This window comes from Canis lupus, chromosome 19, assembly GCF_048164855.1.
Source record: "Canis lupus baileyi chromosome 19, mCanLup2.hap1, whole genome shotgun sequence".
Taxonomy (NCBI): Eukaryota; Metazoa; Chordata; class Mammalia; order Carnivora; family Canidae; genus Canis; species Canis lupus.
The window spans coordinates 41188290-41205261 of record NC_132856.1 but is presented as its reverse complement, the minus strand read 5'-3'; the positions used below and the strand labels follow the sequence as shown (position 1 = coordinate 41205261).

Sequence of the window (16972 nt, the reverse complement as noted above, 5' to 3'; positions counted from 1 at the left end):
GTGCTGACGCACACCCACTTTCCTCATCAATTATGAATTCGACCCTGAGTGCTTCATCGGCCACTTACAGAGTCAGCAGGAAGCAGGACCTGACTCCCCCACCCCCCTGGAGCCCCTCTGCCATAGCTCTCCAGGCCTGGGGAGTAGGGCCAGGCAGGCCCGGGCTGACCCCAGTGGTCTGCAATGCCCAGGCTTGGCCAGGGTGAGAGCAACTTCTAGAGCTCTGGTCCCTGGGGTGTCCTGGCCAGGGGCTCACAGAGCCTCAGCTGCATCTCACTTCCATATTCTGGGCAGATGACCAAGGCCCTGCTCTGAGGCCTGCTCAGACTTGCCGGGCTGGGGCAGGGGGGCGGGGGGGCGGGTCAGAGGCAGGAGATGGCAAGTGGAGCTGTGTCTGCCCAACCCTCTGCCTGCTTTGGGCACTGGTGGGGTCCCTACCAGGCTACCCGGGGCAGGCAGGGTGGGTGTGGGTGTGGCCTGACTGTCCTCCTTTCCCCTTGGGTGGCAGAGGAAGGACATCCTTGCAGAGTTGACCAAGAGTCAGAAGGTTTTCTCCGAAAAGCTGGACCACCTGAGTCGCCGGCTTGCCTGGGTCCATGCTACTGTCTACTCCCAGGTGAGTTGATGTGGCCTTGGACAGTGGCTGCTGCCTTCCCAGGCTCCCTGACTAGTCACATGGAGCCAGGTTGTGCCATCCCTCCGAGACTCCCTGCCCTCACGTGCTCCCTCCCTGCTCCTCCTATGTGCCATACCCCAAGCTGCTTCCCCTGGAGCTCTCCTGCCCTGTGAGCTTGAGTAGGTGCCATTGGAGGCAGCCCAGTTCCCCTCCAGCTCACACATCCTCCCTTGGAGGAACACAGCCTGTCTCTGCCTGTCTTCCCTTTGCCCCTGCCCCTTCCTTCCCACTGGGGTGGAGGGGCGCTCCCCGGAGCCCCACTTGCCCTCACTTTGCACCTGCTTCCCTCTGACTTCCCTCCCTCCTTTGAGCTACAGCCTTGTTTCCTACATTGTCATTCATTTACTCATGGATTCAATAATATGTACACAGAGCCTGGAGTCTGTCAGGTGCATCCTGTTGTTAGGGACACTCTGTCATGACCCAGGAGGACGAGTGTCTGCTCTCCCAGGGCCATCAGCCTTGAGTAGTAAACTGAAAGGTGATGTACTCTCTGACCATGCTTTGACCCCCAGGTCCCAAATCCTCCAGACTTGTTACTTCTTCCTACTGTCCTGGCATCCCTCCCCAGCTAGTGAGTGCCCATGTCAGGGCGTCTGTCTGCCTTCTGAGGCATCCCCTTCCCCCGTAACTGGATGATCAAAGCCCTTGTCCACACCTCTACATACCATCCCTCCACCTGTTACCCCTCCTTTCTCTCTTGCCACACACCACCTTGCCTCCAGCCCCATGGAGGTGATCATGGTTAGGGAGCTTCCTCTCTTCCCCTGATGGGGATTTCATGGCTAGCCGCTGGCCTAGGCAATCTTTTTAAAAAAAAAAAGTTTTAAAAGATTATATATTTACTTAAGAGAGAGATAAAGAGAGCATAAGCAGGGGATGCTGCAGAGGGAGAGGGAGAAGCAGGTTCCCCGCTGAGCAGGGAGCCCAATGCGGGGCTCAATCTCAGTACTCTAAGATCATGACCTGAGCCAAAGGCAGACACTTAACTGACTGAGCCACCCAGGTGCCCTGTGGCATAGGCAATCTTAGCCACCCCTCCAGCACCATCTTCTTAGGAACCTTGCCCTACCATCTCTGTACCTTCTTTTCCTTTCCCTTAAATTATGATAAAATATATAGAACATAAAATTTCTCATCTTAAGGGCAGCCCTGGTGGCGCAGCAGTTTAGCGCCGCCTGCAGCCCGGGGTGTGATCTTGGAGACCCGGGATCGAGTCCTGTGTCGGGCTCCCGGTGCATGGAGCCTGCTTCTCCCTCTGCCTGTGTCTCTGCCTCTCTCTCTCTGTCTCTGAATAAATAAATAAATCTTTTTTTTTAATAAATTTTTTAAAAAAAAATTTTCTCATCTTAACCGTTCTTTTTAAGATTTTATTATAGAGAGCGAGAGAGAGAGAGAGAGAGAGAGAGAGAGAGGCAGAGGGAGAAGCAGGCTCCATGCAGGGAGCCCGATGCAGGACCGATCCGGGTCTCCAGGATCACGCCCTGGGGTGAAGGTGGCGCTAAGCCGCTGGGCCACCCGGGCTGCCCATCTTAATCATTTTAAATGTTTAGTTCAGTTGTGTTAAGTATATTCCTGTTGTCATGCAGCCAGCCTCCAGAACCCTTTGTCTTCCTAAACTGAACCTGAACCCCCTACCCCCGCGTTTCCCTCCTTGCCTCAGTCTCCAGCACCCACCATTCTGTTTTCTGACTCTACAAATTTGACTGCTCTGGGGACCTCGTATAAGTGGAATCATACAACATCCTGCTCTGTCGCTGGTTTATTTCACTGAGCATAATGTCCTCACGGCTTTCATCCATACTGTGGCATGTATCAGGATTTCCTTCCTTTTTAGGGCTGAGTATTCCGTGGTGTGTATATACCACATTTTGTTTGTCCATTCATCCATCAGTGGACATTTGATTTGTTTCCACTTTTGACCGCTCTTGATGGTGCTTCTATGTTCATGGTATATACAGATACCTCTTCAAGATTCTGAGTATACATCCAGAAGCAGAATTCCTGGATAATATGGTAATTCTATCTTTAATTTTTTGAGAAACTACCATAGTGTGACTGTACCATTTTACATTCCTACCAGCAGGACACAAGAGTTCCAGTTTTTCCCATCCTTGCCAACACTTACTACTCTCTGTTTTTTCCTTTTTCTTTTTTTGGTGGTTGCCATTCTAATCAATGTGAAGTGGTGTCTCGTTGTGCTTTTGATTTGCATTTCCCTATTGATTAGTGGTATTGAGTACCTTTTCATGTTCTTATTGGCCATTTGTATGTCTTGTTTAAGTGTATTTGCCCGTTTTTCATAGGATTGTTTGTTGTTGTTGATTCGTAGGAATTATTTTTAGATATTGGATATTGGCCCCTTGTCAGATTGTGACTTAACACATATTTTCTCCCATTTTGTGGCTTGCCTTGTCACTGTGGTTGGTACCTTTGTTGAACAGTTTTCATTTTGATGAAGTCCAACTTATCTGTTCTTTCTCTTTTGCCTGTGCTTTTGTTGTCATAGCCCAAAAGTTGGTGGTAAATTTGAGGTCATGAAGTCCTCTTCACATGTTTTCTTCTAAGAGTTTTATAGTTTTAGCTTGTAAGTTTGGATATTTGATCCATTTTGAGTTAATTTTTGTAAAAGATGTGAGGTAGTAGACCACCATTCTTTTGCATGTGGAGATCCTGTTCTCTCTCTCCCTTATTTATTGAAATGACTGTCCTTTCCCCATTGAATGGTCTTGACATCTTGTCAAAAATCCTTTGCTCGTATATGTGAGGGTTTATTTCTGAGCTCTCTGTACTATTCCATTGATCTGTATGTCCATCTTTATGCCAATACCACACTGTCTTGATAATTGTAGCTTTGCAGTAAGTTTTGAAATCAGGAAGTAGGAGATCTCCAGCTTTGTTTTATTTCGGAATTATTTTGGCTATTTGGGCCCCTTGAGACTCCATATGAATTTTAGGATAGATTTTTTTCTATTTCTGCAAAAAATACTATTGGAGTTTTGTTAGTAATTGCATTAAATCTGTAATTTGCTTTGGGTAGTATTGTTACCTTAACAATATTAAGTCTTCCAGTCCATGAACATGGGTTGTCTTTCCATTTACTTGTGTCGTTAAAAATTTTTTTTCAGCAACATTTTATAGTTTTCAGTGTACACATCTTTCACCTTCTTGATTAGATGTATACCTTGATTTTACTTTTTTATGCTAATCTTGATTTCCTTTTTGGATTGTTCATTGCTAGTGCATAGAAACACAACTGATGGGGCGCCTGGGTTGTGGCCATTGGTTAAACACCTGACTCTTGGTTTCAGCTCAGGTCATGATCTCAGGGTTGTGAGGTTGAACCCTGCGTCTGGCTCTATGCTCAGCACAGTCCGCTTAAGACTCTCTCTCCCTCTCCCTCTGTCCTTACCCTCTGCATGCATTCTTTATCAAATAAATAAATCTTAAAACAAAACTGACTTTTGTGTGTTGATTTTGTGCCCTGCATATTTCCTGAATTCATTTATTCTAACAGTTTTTTTTTGTGTGTGTGTGTGTATGTGTGTGGAGTCTTGAGGGTTTTCTACATATAAGATCATGTTATCTGTCAGTAAAGATAATTTTACTCCTTCCTATCTAATTTGGATGATCTTTATTTCTTTTTGTTGCCTAATTGTTCTAGCCAAGACTTCCAGTACTATGTTGAGTAAAAGTAGCAAAAGCAGGCATCCTTGTCTTGTTCCTAATCGGAAAGAAAACGCTTTTAGTTTTTCACTATTTCGTGTGACGTTCATTGTGGGCTATAGCCCTTATTATGTTGAACTGTTTTCTGCTCCATCTTCAGTGCTCACACTCCTGCCTCCTTCCCATTCACTTTCTCCCATTAGTAAAGAGAAACACCCGTGATACCTGTCCTTTACTCTACAACTGCCTACAGCAACAACTCCCTCCTTCCTTCTCTATGTCTTAGCTACCTCATTTTCCCTTCCCTCTTGGCCCAGCACAGGCTCCTCCACTACTCTGAAATAGTCTTGCAAGGTCTCTCACAATCCCCGCCCCTTTTGCAGAAACATCCTCACCCATTATAGTGGTCCTTGGGTACACTGGTGCCACACACAACACCCCCTCTTCCTCAGACTTAGTCTTCTCTGGCCTTCTGTGGCAGTAGGTTCCCAGCAGGCCTTCTGGGTCGGGCCCACCCTCTGATACCTGCTTATATCTTCTTGGGTTCTCAGGTTTGAGGACAAATCAGAGCTGGAGTCAGGTCCAGATGCTCTGGCTCTAAGAAATGTGGGTGCTCTGGGTCTGTGCCGGGGCCTGGTTGGTGACCCCTCCTGGGCACAGACCATGTGGGAACCATACCATGGGGAACAGGGTCTTTGGCAGGTTGTTTGCTTTCTATGGTCTCTGTTCCACCAGTAGTCACTCTACCTTCTATCTTCCCACCATCTTCTGCTTTGAGCTCTAGACCTGCTTCCTCAATACCTCCTCTTTGGGGGCATTTTTAGGCACCCCGTACTGTGTGTGGTCCTCAGCCACATCCCCTCCGCCCTGGACCCTGCCTGCTTCTCCAGTACTGCTGACTTTTGTGAAGGTTCCATCACTCCCAGAAATGTGGGCTCCAGGCTTGGTGCAAGCAGCCCCTTGTCCCCACGGCCATCAGGACCTCCCCATTTCTGGCCACCCTGTCTCCTGTCTGCTGTCCTGGACCTAGAGTAGGCTAGGTAGCTTCTTCACTGTCCTGTCCCCACTTGTCCCTGTAGCTCCTTTTGCCCTGGGCAGTGTTCCAACCCAGACTCTGGCACACAGCACCTTCTCACTTAAAACCTCTACCTACATACCTACCTACCTTTTGTTCGTTCTTTTCCTTTCTTTCTTTATTTTAGAAAGGGAAGGAGAGAGAGGCAGGGGGAGGGGCAGAGGGAGAGGGAGCGAGAATCCTAAGCAGGCTCCACGCCCAGCGCAGAGCCCGACTTGGGGCTCCATCTCAAGACCCTGAGATCATGACCTGAGAAGATATCAAAAGTCAGATGCTTAACCAACTGAGCCACCCAGGCACCCCTAAAACCTGTACCGTTAAAAACGCGAGCAGGAATTCTGGCCTATGCTGGGGTGTTGGCCTCTCTAGGCACGGTGCACCCTCTTGCCTGCTGAGCACGTTACTGGCCTATCTGAGCCACTGCTCCCACTGAGGAACAAGGAAGTCTTTCCCAAGCCCCAGGCCAAGCCATGCCTCCTGTGACCCTTTCCACGAACAGCCCAGCAGCACCCATTTGTATCTCCTGCAGGAGAAGATGCTAGACATATACTGGCTGCTGCGCGTCTGCCTGCGGACCATCGAGCATGGGGACCGCACGGGTTCTCTCTTTGCTTTCATGCCTGAGTTCTACTTGAGTGTGGCCATCAACAGCTACAGCGCTCTCAAGAATTACTTTGGCCCCGTGCACAGCATGGAGGAGCTCCCAGGTGACAAGGCCATTCAGGCCAGAGGGGGCCAAAAGGGGGCCATTGGTGTGAGCCCTAGCAGCCCTGTTCTGAGCCCTCATGGCCCAGTAGCACACATCCATGGAGGGAGGAGGGGAGGCAGCTCCTGCTCTCCTGGGCCCTGTATTAGACAAGTGTTTGCAAAAGCCCCACACCATGGAGGGTCTTGCCCTGGTACCAGCAGCCACAGAGCCAACAGCTCCTCCCTGGTGCTGGGAAGGAAGGAGACAAAATGGAGTGTGGGGTGGAGGCCCCTCCAGCTTTCACTTTCTTCTTGGTGCCTCTGTGGCCTGGGAGCCGGCCAGCCTCACCTGATGGCCCTGGCCCTGGCCTCCTGGCCTCAGGATGTGTCAGCCCCCGGCAGCCTGGCTTGTGCTCCTTTGCAGATCACAATGGGGGTGGTGCTCTGTGGAGGCCGTAGACAGGAGCTTGGGCTTCTCACAGACTGCTGATCTCAGGCTGGGCTTGGTGGTCATTGTCTGGATCAGGCTGCGGGCTCTCGGGCCCCTGGCCTGTCCCCTGTCCCGCCCCGGGCCTAGGTGCAGGCTTTGTCCTCAGAGGCGGAGCCGTGGGTGCCCAAGGGGCTTTGACTGCTGAGCCATCGAGGGTGTGCTGAGATGGGCTTGAGCCCAGTCAGGAACTCTTGCAGGACCTGGCCTCCCCCACAGTGAGTCTGTGCGATGGCCTGTCACAGTCAGTGAATGCCATGCCTGAAGTCCCTGGATGACTGGCTCTTGGAGTCAGCTCTGGAGCCCGCTGCCCAAGCCCACTCACCCTGCCAAGGGATGTGCCTGATCCTGGAGCCCCAGCTCCTGGCCAAGCACTCCTACTACCCCATCCTGCAGGCTACGAAGAGACCCTGACCCGCCTGGCTGCCATCCTTGCCAAACACTTTGCGGACACACGCATTGTGGGCACTGGTGAGGGGCCATACAGAGGGCTCGGGGGGATGGGGGTGGGATGGCACCTCTGGATGGCTGTTTTCTTCTCAGAATGCCAGCTGGGTGGGCTTGAGGCATGGGGACTCGGGCTCATGCCGGGTACCTGCTGAGGCACGGCCTGTCCCGACAGACATCCGTGACTCACTGATGCAGGCCCTGGCCAGCTACGTGTGCTACCCACACTCCCTGCGAGCCGTGGAGCGGATCCCTGAGGAGCAGTGAGTGCGGGTCAGGCAGGGAGGTGCGTGCTCTGCCTGGCACGACACCATGCCCGGCCTCACTCCTTGCCCACCACCCCTTGCCCTTGCAGGCGTGTGGCCATGGTGAGGAGCCTCCTGGCTCCCTATGAGCAGCGGCCCTGGGCCCAGACCAACTGGATCCTGGTGCGGCTCTGGAGGGTAAGCCTGGCTGGAGGGGAGTTGGCTGTGGCGGGCTGAAGGGAAGGGAAGGGCTGTCCTGTCCCACTGACCCCCATTGACCACCCCCCTCCCCGTCACAGGGCTGTGGGTTCGGGTACCGCTACACACGGCTGCCACACCTGCTGAAAACCAAACCTGAGGATGCCAACTTGCCCAGCCTCCAGAGTGAGTGGCCAGGTTGGGCAACTGGGGGGCCCTGGCCTCCTGTTCTTGGGTCCTCTAGGATTCTTCTCCCTTCTCTCAGCCTCTCTCCTGTACTCATGCTGGGCCCCAACTCTGCCCCCTGGGGTTTCCATTTCTTGGCTTCCTGTCAATCTAGGGATACTCTGCTCCTCCTCTCCCTTGCTCCCTAGTCCCACATGTACCCTTTGGGCCTGAATGCTCTGCTGGGTCACAGGGAAAAGAGGCAGCATCTTCCCAGGCTGCTGGCAACTGACACAGAGTTAGGACTCTGAACGAGCTCCGTGACCTCCAGCCTAGTCCCAGCACCATATCCTTCTCCCCCTTCATTGCCATCTGCTGGTGCCAGAACTTGGATACTTGAGTCAAGGCAGTGGCACAAACTAGGGGATGTCCAGGCCCAAGAGGGTGCCCATGGGGCTTCCAAGAGGAAGGGGCATTTGGTTGGGAGCGGAGGCTTTGCTCTCTCCAGGGGCCATGGCCCAGCAGAGCCCTGTGAACCTTCACCTAGGCCAGGTCTGGGGTTGTCCAGCTTGCAGTCTGCCTGCCACACGCTGTGCTCACCTTACATGGTGGTTTGGCTTTCCTTGGCCCACGGGTGTGTGTCTGCCCTCGTGGGCAGGGTTTCTGCATGAAGGAGTCCCCAGAGGCTGATTGCCTTGTGCAAAGTCATGCATCAGTCCTCGCCACTTTTTTTGGTTGTGCCCGCAGGTGGAACTGAGCTGCAGATGGAGAATGGCAGTGGGATCAGATACTTGTCCTGCTGCTGTAGGAACTATTGATTTGCATGGGGTGGGGCGGGGGTGGGGGGTGTCCAGCCCAGCTGCGGCTAAGGGCTCTGGTTACTGCTCCTTATCAGACCAGACTTGGCACCCACCACCTCGGCCATATGCCAAGGCCAGGCCAAGGGCAGCAGAGGAGAGTAGAGGACAGCAGGGCTCAAAGAGTAGGTCTTAGGGACACTGACTTCGATATGAGTCGAAGTCTGGGTCACCCTGTCTGGGTCTCACCCTCCCTGAAGGGCATGTAGCTGAGAACTCACTGGGAGGATGCTAGGGCCTAAGGGATAGTTGGGGCTGGGAATGACTTCAGCCTGTGGCTTGCCCAGTAGATGGACGGATTTAGCCCTAAACCTCAGACAGTGCTGTACCCTGTCCTCCTGCCTTCGTGACCTGAGCATCCTCAGGGAGCCATCTTTTTGTCCTTACACCAATGGCCCAACAAATGAGGACAGAGGTGTAGGCAGGAGCCTCAGACTGGAGTTCCCAAAGCTACCTCCTCATGCCCCTGCAGAGCCCTGCCCCTCCACCCTGCTTCAGCAGCACATGGCAGACCTGCTGCGGGAGGGTCCCGACGTGGCACCCAGCTTCCTCAACAGTGTCCTCAACCAGCTCAACTGGGCCTTCTCGGAGTTCATTGGCATGATCCAGGAGGTGGGTCATGGTGGGTCGTGTGGGCTGGGGCGCTACAGTGGACCAGGCACAATTGGAATTGTGGCCAGGCCACTGACTGCTGCCCACCCACCCATTGGTGGCTCAGATCCAACAGGCTGCTGAGCGCCTAGAGCGGAACTTTGTGGATAGTCGGCAGCTCAAGGTGTGTGCCACCTGCTTTGACCTCTCAGTCAGCCTGCTGCGTGTCCTGGAGATGACCATCACGCTGGTGCCTGAGATCTTCCTTGACTGGTCCCGGCCTACCTCTGAGATGCTGCTGCGGCGTCTTGCACAGGTGTGTCCATCTGGGCAGGGTAGGGGGGACCCCTGGGAATGCCCTGGTGGTGAGCCCACCCATCCACCCACCAACGGGCTCCTGCCCTTACAGCTGCTGAACCAGGTGCTGAACCGGGTGACGGCTGAGAGGAACCTGTTTGACCGTGTGGTCACCCTGCGACTGCCTGGTGAGGACCTAGTGCCCTGCACCCAACATATCACAGGCCTTGGTTCCTCTGCTAGGAGCAGTGATGCCTCATTGTCCAATCTGCATCAAGACAGGCCAGCTTAGCACCCTCAGCCTTAGCTCGCCCTTCTAAGGGGAGGACGATGGGGAGGGAAGCTGGTGCTAGCCCGGCAGACCCAGGTCCCCTGTAGTTGGAGCATGTGGGTAGCTCTTCCCCTCCCACCTTTCCCCTTAGGCCTGGAGAGCGTGGACCACTACCCCATTCTTGTGGCTGTGACGGGCATCCTGGTGCGGCTTCTGGTGCATGGTCCAGCCTCAGGGTGAGTGTTAGGCACCTGGGCCCAGGGGAGCTAGTGTGCTGATGGGAGTAGGCTGGCCAGGGCGCCCTACAGCTGTTTCTTCATCTCTACAATGAACCTCAGTATTAGGTGTTTGAGGTGGGGTGAGGTGTGGTGGGGTGGGGGAGGTAGTGAGGTACAAATTGCCTAACTAGGTGGCAACAGCAGTCAGTGGCTCTGAGTAGGACAATCAGGGACGCCATCAGAGCAGGATGTCCCAGCACCATGGTCAGAGCCACTGGCTCGTGGTTATGCCACAGGCAAGGGTGGGGTGCTATCCTGTACAGGATGGGATCAGAGGCTGAGGACACACACTACTACTGTGTTTGCGAAGGCTCCGGAAATGAGCATGTACCACTTTTATTAAGGAACTCCATGACAACTGGATCCAGGATGCTTGTAGGAGCCCCCAGCTCAGCACCCACAAAGAGGGGTTCTCAGATCCTTCTTCCCTGCCTCCCTGCTGTGGGTGATAAGATGCATATGAGACCAGGGCACTGCCTCAGCCATTAGGCCGAGACCAGTGCCAGCCCTTAAGAGGCTTCTACCCTCCAGGGACACTGAGTTCCGGCTCAGCCCTCCCATCTTGGCCCTGCTCAGCAGGCTTTTTACTGCTAAAAAGCTGAGGGACAGGCCTTAACTGCTATCTTGTGAGCCTATGGAAGAGGCCCTGTTCTCAGAGTGGCCTGTGGATGCCGCTGACCAGAGATAGCAGGACTGCTCTGACTGGGGCTCAGGCCAGGCGCCCCTAGGGGGGATGTCCCTTGAGGAGCCTTGCCTGCTTTCTGTCTGCCCACCAGACTGCATGGAGTTGTGTAGCTTGATGCAGGTTAGATGTTGGTGCATGCTTCCTCCTCCTACCCTGGGTGGGGGCCTAGGTCTTCTTTAGAGCTCTCTTCCTCTTTCCCTGTGGGCCCACTCTCTTCCTGTCACATTGGGAAGGGGAAGATGGTTATTCTTCAATTCTTCACCACTACTGCTTGATAGCTGCCTTGGCCCCTAAGGGTGTACCTGGGGCTCTACTGCAAGGGCTCTTCTAGATGGCCCCAGTTCTAGTCCTTGTGGGACATTTGGGTAGCAGCAGGTCCTGCTAGAGCCTAGCGCCCTTCGGCCTGTGTTAGAGCGGAGCAGTAGAGAGGGTGGGGAGCCCGGCCCTTGTATTATGAGTAAGGCTGCTGTAGTTGAGGCTGAGGCCACACAGGAGGCTGGAAGACCAAGCCCAGCACTCCCGACTAGCATCTGACAGCTGTCCGGGAGGCAGCAGGGAGCAGGGCAAGCAGCGGGCAGTCGGTGGCCTGGCTCCTGAGCCCAGGGCAGCTTAGGTCATCACCAGACCCTCAGAGCCTGTGGAACTGGCCGACTCAGAGCCAGCTTTGAGCTGCAGGCCCACGGGATTGTAGAGATCAAAGTCCTCAGCCACTGCCAGCTGCACGCGCCCATTGAGGCCCCTCCTGCCCGGCTCCAGAAAGACCACATGCTTGTGGACACTGGCCTTGCGGCTGGGCACATCCGGCGGGGTGGTGCTGAGCACCGAGGACTGTGCGCTCAGCTCCCGGAGGGGGCTTGGTGCCCGGGGCCAGCAGCGACAGCGGCAGGTGCGGCGGTAGCAGCGGCGGCAGCCGGGGCAGGGCGGCGCAAACAAGTAGAGCAGCACGAGCACCAGGCCCACGGCGCAGCCCAACAGGGTGGTGAAGCCCGTGTTGAAAGCCTCAGGCTCAGGGTGCGGGAAGTGCACGCTCACATTGTACTCATGCGTCTGGTTATGATGCAGGCGGGGCCCGCTGGCCAGACACACAAAGACCCCCTCATGCTGCGGCTGCACGTTGCTGATGGCCAGGCTGCCGTCAGCCAGCACCGAGATACTGCCGTCTTGGGATCCTGGTGCCACAAGCAGCTCATGCTGCGGCGACACCCAGGCGACGCGGACAGCTGGGGCGCTGGTGTTGCAGCGCAGTGTCAGGGACCGACCCATCTGCACATGCAGCTGCTCTTCGGGCCGCTCTAGGCCCCGAGCCAGGGCAGTTGAGCAGTTCTGGAAGATACGGCTGTGCTCAAAGAAGCGCACTCGGGACGCAGGCACCTTGAAGGCCAGGCACATGTATTCTCGGGCGAAGTCGCTCACAGCACTGAGGCCCCGCTGTTGCCAGCGCCGCAGCAGGTGGTAGAGGCGGCAGTCACAGGGCAGGGGGTTGTTGTGCAGGTAAAGGCCGTTCTTGAGAAAGGCTGGCAGGGCAGCCAGGTGGGCCACGGGGATGCGGCCCAGGCGGTTGGAGGACAGGTCCAGAGTACGGAGGTGGGTGGTGCCCAGCCCGTGTAGGTGGTCGAAAGAGAAGGATGAGAGTTCATTGCAACCCAGGTAGAGACGGCTGAGCGCGCCCAGGCCTCGGAAGGCGTGCACATCCAAGTGCGCCAGGCGGTTATTGAACAGCAGCAGCCTCTCGAGCGCCCCCAGCCCGTCGAGGTCGTGGCGTCCCAGCGCCCGCAGCGCGTTAGATGATAAATCGAGCAGCCGCAGGGCGCTGGCGTTGGTGAAGACTCCGCGACCTAGCACATCCAGCTCGTTGTGGCCTAGGCGCAGGGCGCGCAGCCGGGAGAGGGGCGCCAGCCAGCCGGGGCGCAGGCGCTGGAGTGCGTTGTGGCTCAGGTCAAGGTCTGCGGCGGCAGCCGGCAGTGCAGCCGGCACGTCCTGCAGCCCCAGGCCCGCACAGCTCAGTAGGTCGGCGGCGCACACACATTTGTAGGGGCAGTTATGGGGCATGGAGGGCAGGAAGCCCTCTGTGCCTAGGCTGCCCACCCCGACGCGCGACATGCACAGTAGGGCGCCCAGCAGCACCAGCCAGGCCATGGTGGTGACTGCCAGAGGTGGGTGGGACGGCGCAGCTCCGGGACTCACCCACTTCTGCTGGCTGCGTGCTCCACCCCGCACGCCGACAGCCCCGGCTCCCGGGGCCGTGCCGTACTCAGCACTCTCTCCTCTGGATTCCCCAGCTCACCCGGTGCTTCCCTGGTCAGCTTCTAAATACTCTCTCGGGGGAGGGCGGGGCCTCAGCCTCTATTGGCTCCTGTTGGAGGGGGGCGGGGCGGGTCCCCCAACAACCAAGGTTCATGCGTGACCGCCAGGGGGGGCGCGAGTCCGTCGCCCGGTGCCCATGTCCCCTGGAACAGGAGGGGAAACCTGGGAGGCATTCCTTTAAGCTGCTAGTGATGTTCTTTATTTGTTGTCTTTGGGTTAGTGTTTATTAGGGTAATTAGGGTGTAGGTGGACTTTCACTATCTGCTGGTCACCCCCCTAAATTGGCACCCAGGATGTATGGGTTCTTACTGGAATCTAGAATGAGGGACATGTGAAAAATAGGGAGGTGGACTGGGTTGTCCCACCACCCCCCCTGCCCTCCAACAGGTACTGCTTTCTGACTACCCTTGCCCCCTCTCCCACCTAGGACAGAGAGAGCCACATCAGTGCTCCTTGCTGATCCCTGCTTCCAGCTCCGCTCTATATGTTATCTCCTGGGGCAGTCAGAGCCCCCTGCCCCTGGCACTGCCCTTCCTGCCCCTGACCGGAAGCGCTTCTCCCTGCAGAGCTGTGAGTGGACCAGGGATGGATCAGGGATTTGGGACTGGGATAGATCAGGAGTCTCAAGAAGAGCAAATTCTCAAATTGTGGTACTTAAGAGGCACTGGGTTCTAGGTGGGTCTGACACCTGCTACCCACCCCCACTCCAGACACAGATTACATCAGCCTTGAGGAGTTGGCCCAGGTGGAACAGATGCTGGCACACCTCACCTCTGCATCTGCCCAGGCAGCAGCAGCCTCCCTGGTGAGTGGGGGGCCACAGCAACCAGGTGTACACCACCCACATACATGTTGGCATAACTGTGCACACTACATAGGCATGGTCGGTCTGAGCATCCAACCCCAGCCCACCCTGCACTCTGCTCCCTGCAGCCCACCAGCGAGGAGGACCTCTGCCCCATCTGCTATGCTCACCCCATTTCTGCTGTGTTCCAGCCCTGTGGCCATAAGTCCTGCAAGTAAGTGGGCCCCATGGGTGCAGCGGGCTAGGGAAGTGGCATGGATACACAGACCCTCCTCCTCCTCCTGCCCTCCCCTGTTGTAGAGCCTGCATCAACCAGCACCTGATGAACAACAAGGATTGCTTCTTCTGCAAAGCCACCATCGTGTCTGTAGAGGACTGGGACAAGGCAGCTGGTGCAAGTACCACTTCCTCAGCTGCCTAGCCCACATGGCAGCAGCCTCCACCCCTGAACTCAGACCCAGGTTGGGCCCTATTTATGAGCTCCTCTTGCCCTGTTCCCCGTGGACCCTCCCCCCCGCCCCCGCCATATCCACCCTCCCTGAGTGTAACCTCATTGGTGGGAGCCCAGCCATGTCCTCATCGTGCCTGAGCTTGACTTTCAGCCAGGGCCACAGTGAGCATTAAATTATTATTCCATACAGCCCTGGCCCGGCCCTTCTTGAGGGAGTGGGCTTTGTGGGGTACGCCCAGCGAGGATCCTGCCAGATTCTGTCCATAGGAGAGGGCAGGTGTCCCAACAGCTCCAGCCTTTTCTGGTCCTCCCAGATAAAGGGCAAGTCCAGGGCCTCTGATGTGTCACGCCAGGGCTCCCCACTGGGGAAATGGGGACTCAGCCAGCCTCATGGAATCCCCTCACATGATGATGCGAGGCTCTGGTACTGACTCGCCGATAGACTTGTGGGGCAGCACACTGGCCCCGTTGAGGTAGAGCTCGTCGTTAACGATGACATCTTCACCCAGCACCGTCACGTTCTCCATGCGTACCTCGAGGGAGGGGGCAGGCCTGGTCAGTGAGGCGGGCACATTCCCTGCCCCTCTCCTCATCTGGCCCAGCCCATAGGCTTACCCACTGGCCCACGCGGCAGCGCCAGCCCACAATGCAGGACTCGAGCCAGGAGTGGGATCGGATATGGGCATCTCGAAGTACTGTGCACCGTCGGATGCACACGCCATCCTCCACCACCACACCAGGCCCCAGGCTCACGTTGGGGCCGATGCTGCAGTTCTGACCAATGCGGGCACTTGGGTCCTAAGGATGGTGGGGAAAATACAAGTGAGCCATCTGTCTCCCATGTATGAGAAAGGGGGTCATGATGGGATGGGCAGGGGCCTCACCACCAGTACGTTGCCCACAATGCCAGGGCCTGAGCACAGTTGCTCAGGTTGCTTCTGTCGCAGGGACTGTAGAAAAAGGCACATGCCGGTGAGGAAATCCTTGGGTTGCCCTATATCCATCCAGAAGCCTGTTGGGAGGAAATGCATCAGGAGACTCAGCCCAGCCACACCACACCCCTAGCCTGTAGCCTCCCTGCCTCACCCTGTAGCTCCATGGCATACAGCTGCCCCTCCTTGGCCATGACAGGGAAGATCTCCTTCTCAATGGACGTAGGCTGCAGCTGTGGGAGTGGGCAGCTTGTGAGCAAGGTCGTGGTGGGGGCCTGCCCTACCGCAGCCTACCCAGCAGCTGGCTTCTACACACCTGGATACGCCGCAGCACTGTAGGGTTCAGGATGTACATTCCTGCGTTGATCTTGTTGGACACAAACACCTGCGGCTTCTCCACGAACCGGTGAATGCGGCCTGTGTCAGCCTCACATACCACCACACCATACTTAGAGGGTTCCTCCACTTTGGTCACCTGAGTGGAGGGGGACTTCAGGCCCATTGCAGTTGCTCCTGAGCCTTCATATGCATACTGTCCTAAATCTCAGGGGCTGTGCCTCAATGCTTAAAGACACATACTGCAGAGCTCTGCAGCCACAACACAAGGAACAGGGAAAGACTGGAGAGTGGGAGAGGCTGGGCATAGGGTACACGAGCATCCAAGAACAAAGACCTGGTCCTCTTACCAGGATGGAGCCCTCCTGGCCATGGTGCCGGTGGAACTGCACCATGGCCTGGAAGGGGAAATCGCAGATCACATCACTGTTGAGAACGAAGAAAGGGTCTGCAGTCTCAGACAACAAGTCACGGGCAAGTGCCAGGGGCCCGGCTAGGAGAGAAGTACAGATCACCATCCTCCCGGTGATGGAGGGCGGGGGTCTGGGGGACAGGGGGGAGGAGGTATGAGCCCCTGGATCCAGGCTCAGCAGACCCCATCCAGGCTGGGTCTGACCTTTCCCGGGCCCTAAACCCTCCCCAAGGGACATTTCTTTACTGACCTGTCCCCAGAGGCTCTTCTTCATGAGACATGGAGATTCGGATTCCCAGCTGGAAGGGAGAAGCCGCCTGTCAGGTTCCTCCCGCCAGGGTGGATGGTTGCGCGCGGGGAGCAAAGAAAAAGGTTAAAAGTCCGAGCCTCACCCTCTGCTCCTGCGCCTTCATTTCCTTCTCCAGCATCTGAGACATGTAGCTCACGGCCAGAATCACGTGGTCCACGCCTGCCTGTTGGACAAAACAGCGCCGCCCGACAGAAGGGCTCAGTCAGAAGGCATGGGCGTCCGCGACCCCCAAGCGCTAGCCGTCCCTCGTCCTGCCAGGTCCCACCGCGACACGACCCCGGTCTTACCGCGGCCAGCGCCTCCACTTGGTGCAGCAAGATGGGCTTATTGCAGAAATCCACCAGTGGCTTCGGGATGCTCAGCGTAAGCGGCCGCAGACGCGTCCCATAGCCGCCCACCAAGATCAGCGCCTTCATCGCGCCTGCGGGCGGCCAGAGAGTGAGTCCCGGGGTCGGCGGCGCCCGCGGCCCGGCCGGCCAAGCCCCTGTCGAGCCCTGCCGCGCACTCCCGCAGCCGTGCCCGGCCCCGCGCCCTTCGCCTGCCAGACTGACCCACTCTGGCTCTGCCTTGGGGGCTCAGTCCGCCGTGACGCCGGCCCACGGCAGCGACAGCAGGACGCGACGCCGGACGGAGGGCTGCTGGCCCCGAACTCAGGCCGGACCTAGGGCGGGCGGTGACGTGTGCCCGAGCCGGCCAATCGGCTGCCGTTTACGTGGCACGGACGCCGACGTCGGAGCGCTGAGGCACGGCGCTGCGACAGACGTAGCCAATGAGCGCCCTAGCGCGCAGGGCTGCCA

At 56.5% G+C, this 16972-nt stretch overlaps 3 protein-coding genes across 11 annotated transcripts in view; 1 reads left to right on the top strand and 2 right to left on the bottom strand.

Annotated features, from left to right (window-relative positions):
- Positions 1–14374, top strand: part of RNF123 (ring finger protein 123) — a 30423-nt gene extending 16049 nt beyond the window's left edge. For 3 of the 9 annotated variants that reach the window (XM_072786168.1, XM_072786167.1, XM_072786166.1), the window contains exons 26-37: positions 509–616; positions 5947–6124; positions 6988–7062; positions 7214–7301; positions 7394–7481; positions 7583–7679; positions 8976–9115; positions 9222–9410; positions 9504–9579; positions 9814–9898; positions 13357–13734; positions 13863–14374. In XM_072786168.1, the coding sequence (XP_072642269.1) occupies positions 509–616; positions 5947–6124; positions 6988–7062; positions 7214–7301; positions 7394–7481; positions 7583–7679; positions 8976–9115; positions 9222–9410; positions 9504–9579; positions 9814–9898; positions 13357–13734; positions 13863–14034 (1674 nt within the window). In that variant the 3' untranslated portion in view covers positions 14035–14374. The remainder of the gene's footprint in view (positions 1–508; positions 617–5946; positions 6125–6987; positions 7063–7213; positions 7302–7393; positions 7482–7582; positions 7680–8975; positions 9116–9221; positions 9411–9503; positions 9580–9813; positions 9899–13356; positions 13735–13862) is intronic. The other 6 variants (XM_072786173.1, XM_072786172.1, XM_072786170.1 and 3 more) reach the window with 6 other exon arrangements.
- AMIGO3 (adhesion molecule with Ig like domain 3) lies at positions 10242–14249 on the bottom strand. The gene has a single exon (XM_072786187.1). It carries the CDS (start codon positions 12759–12761, stop codon positions 11235–11237), a length of 1527 nt encoding a protein of 508 aa, XP_072642288.1. The 5' UTR covers positions 12762–14249; the 3' UTR covers positions 10242–11234.
- Positions 14344–16884, bottom strand: GMPPB (GDP-mannose pyrophosphorylase B). Its single transcript, XM_072786192.1, has 10 exons — positions 16727–16884; positions 16463–16596; positions 16258–16338; positions 16116–16164; positions 15804–15946; positions 15434–15592; positions 15272–15350; positions 15070–15197; positions 14801–14983; positions 14344–14718 (listed from the first exon to the last, which is right to left on the bottom strand). The coding sequence occupies exons 2-10, from the start codon at positions 16589–16591 to the stop codon at positions 14587–14589; spliced, it is 1083 nt and encodes a 360-aa protein (XP_072642293.1). The 5' UTR covers positions 16592–16596; positions 16727–16884; the 3' UTR covers positions 14344–14586.
- Positions 16885–16972: the final 88 nt, after the last annotated feature.

Bases quoted from the DNA above. Each gene is read 5' to 3' on its own strand.
- AMIGO3 (XM_072786187.1), bottom strand. From the start codon at position 12,761: ATGGCCTGGCTGGTGCTGCTGGGCGCCCTACTGTGCATGTCGCGCGTC.
- GMPPB (XM_072786192.1), bottom strand. From the start codon at position 16,591: ATGAAGGCGCTGATCTTGGTGGGCGGCTATGGGACGCGTCTGCGGCCG. The intron at 16,339-16,462 runs GTAAGACCGGGG...TTTGTCCAACAG, and splicing joins AAGTGGAGGCGCTGGCCGCG to GCAGGCGTGGACCACGTGAT. The intron at 15,351-15,433 runs GTGTGTAGAAGC...CCACTCCCACAG, and splicing joins CAGTGCTGCGGCGTATCCAG to CTGCAGCCTACGTCCATTGA.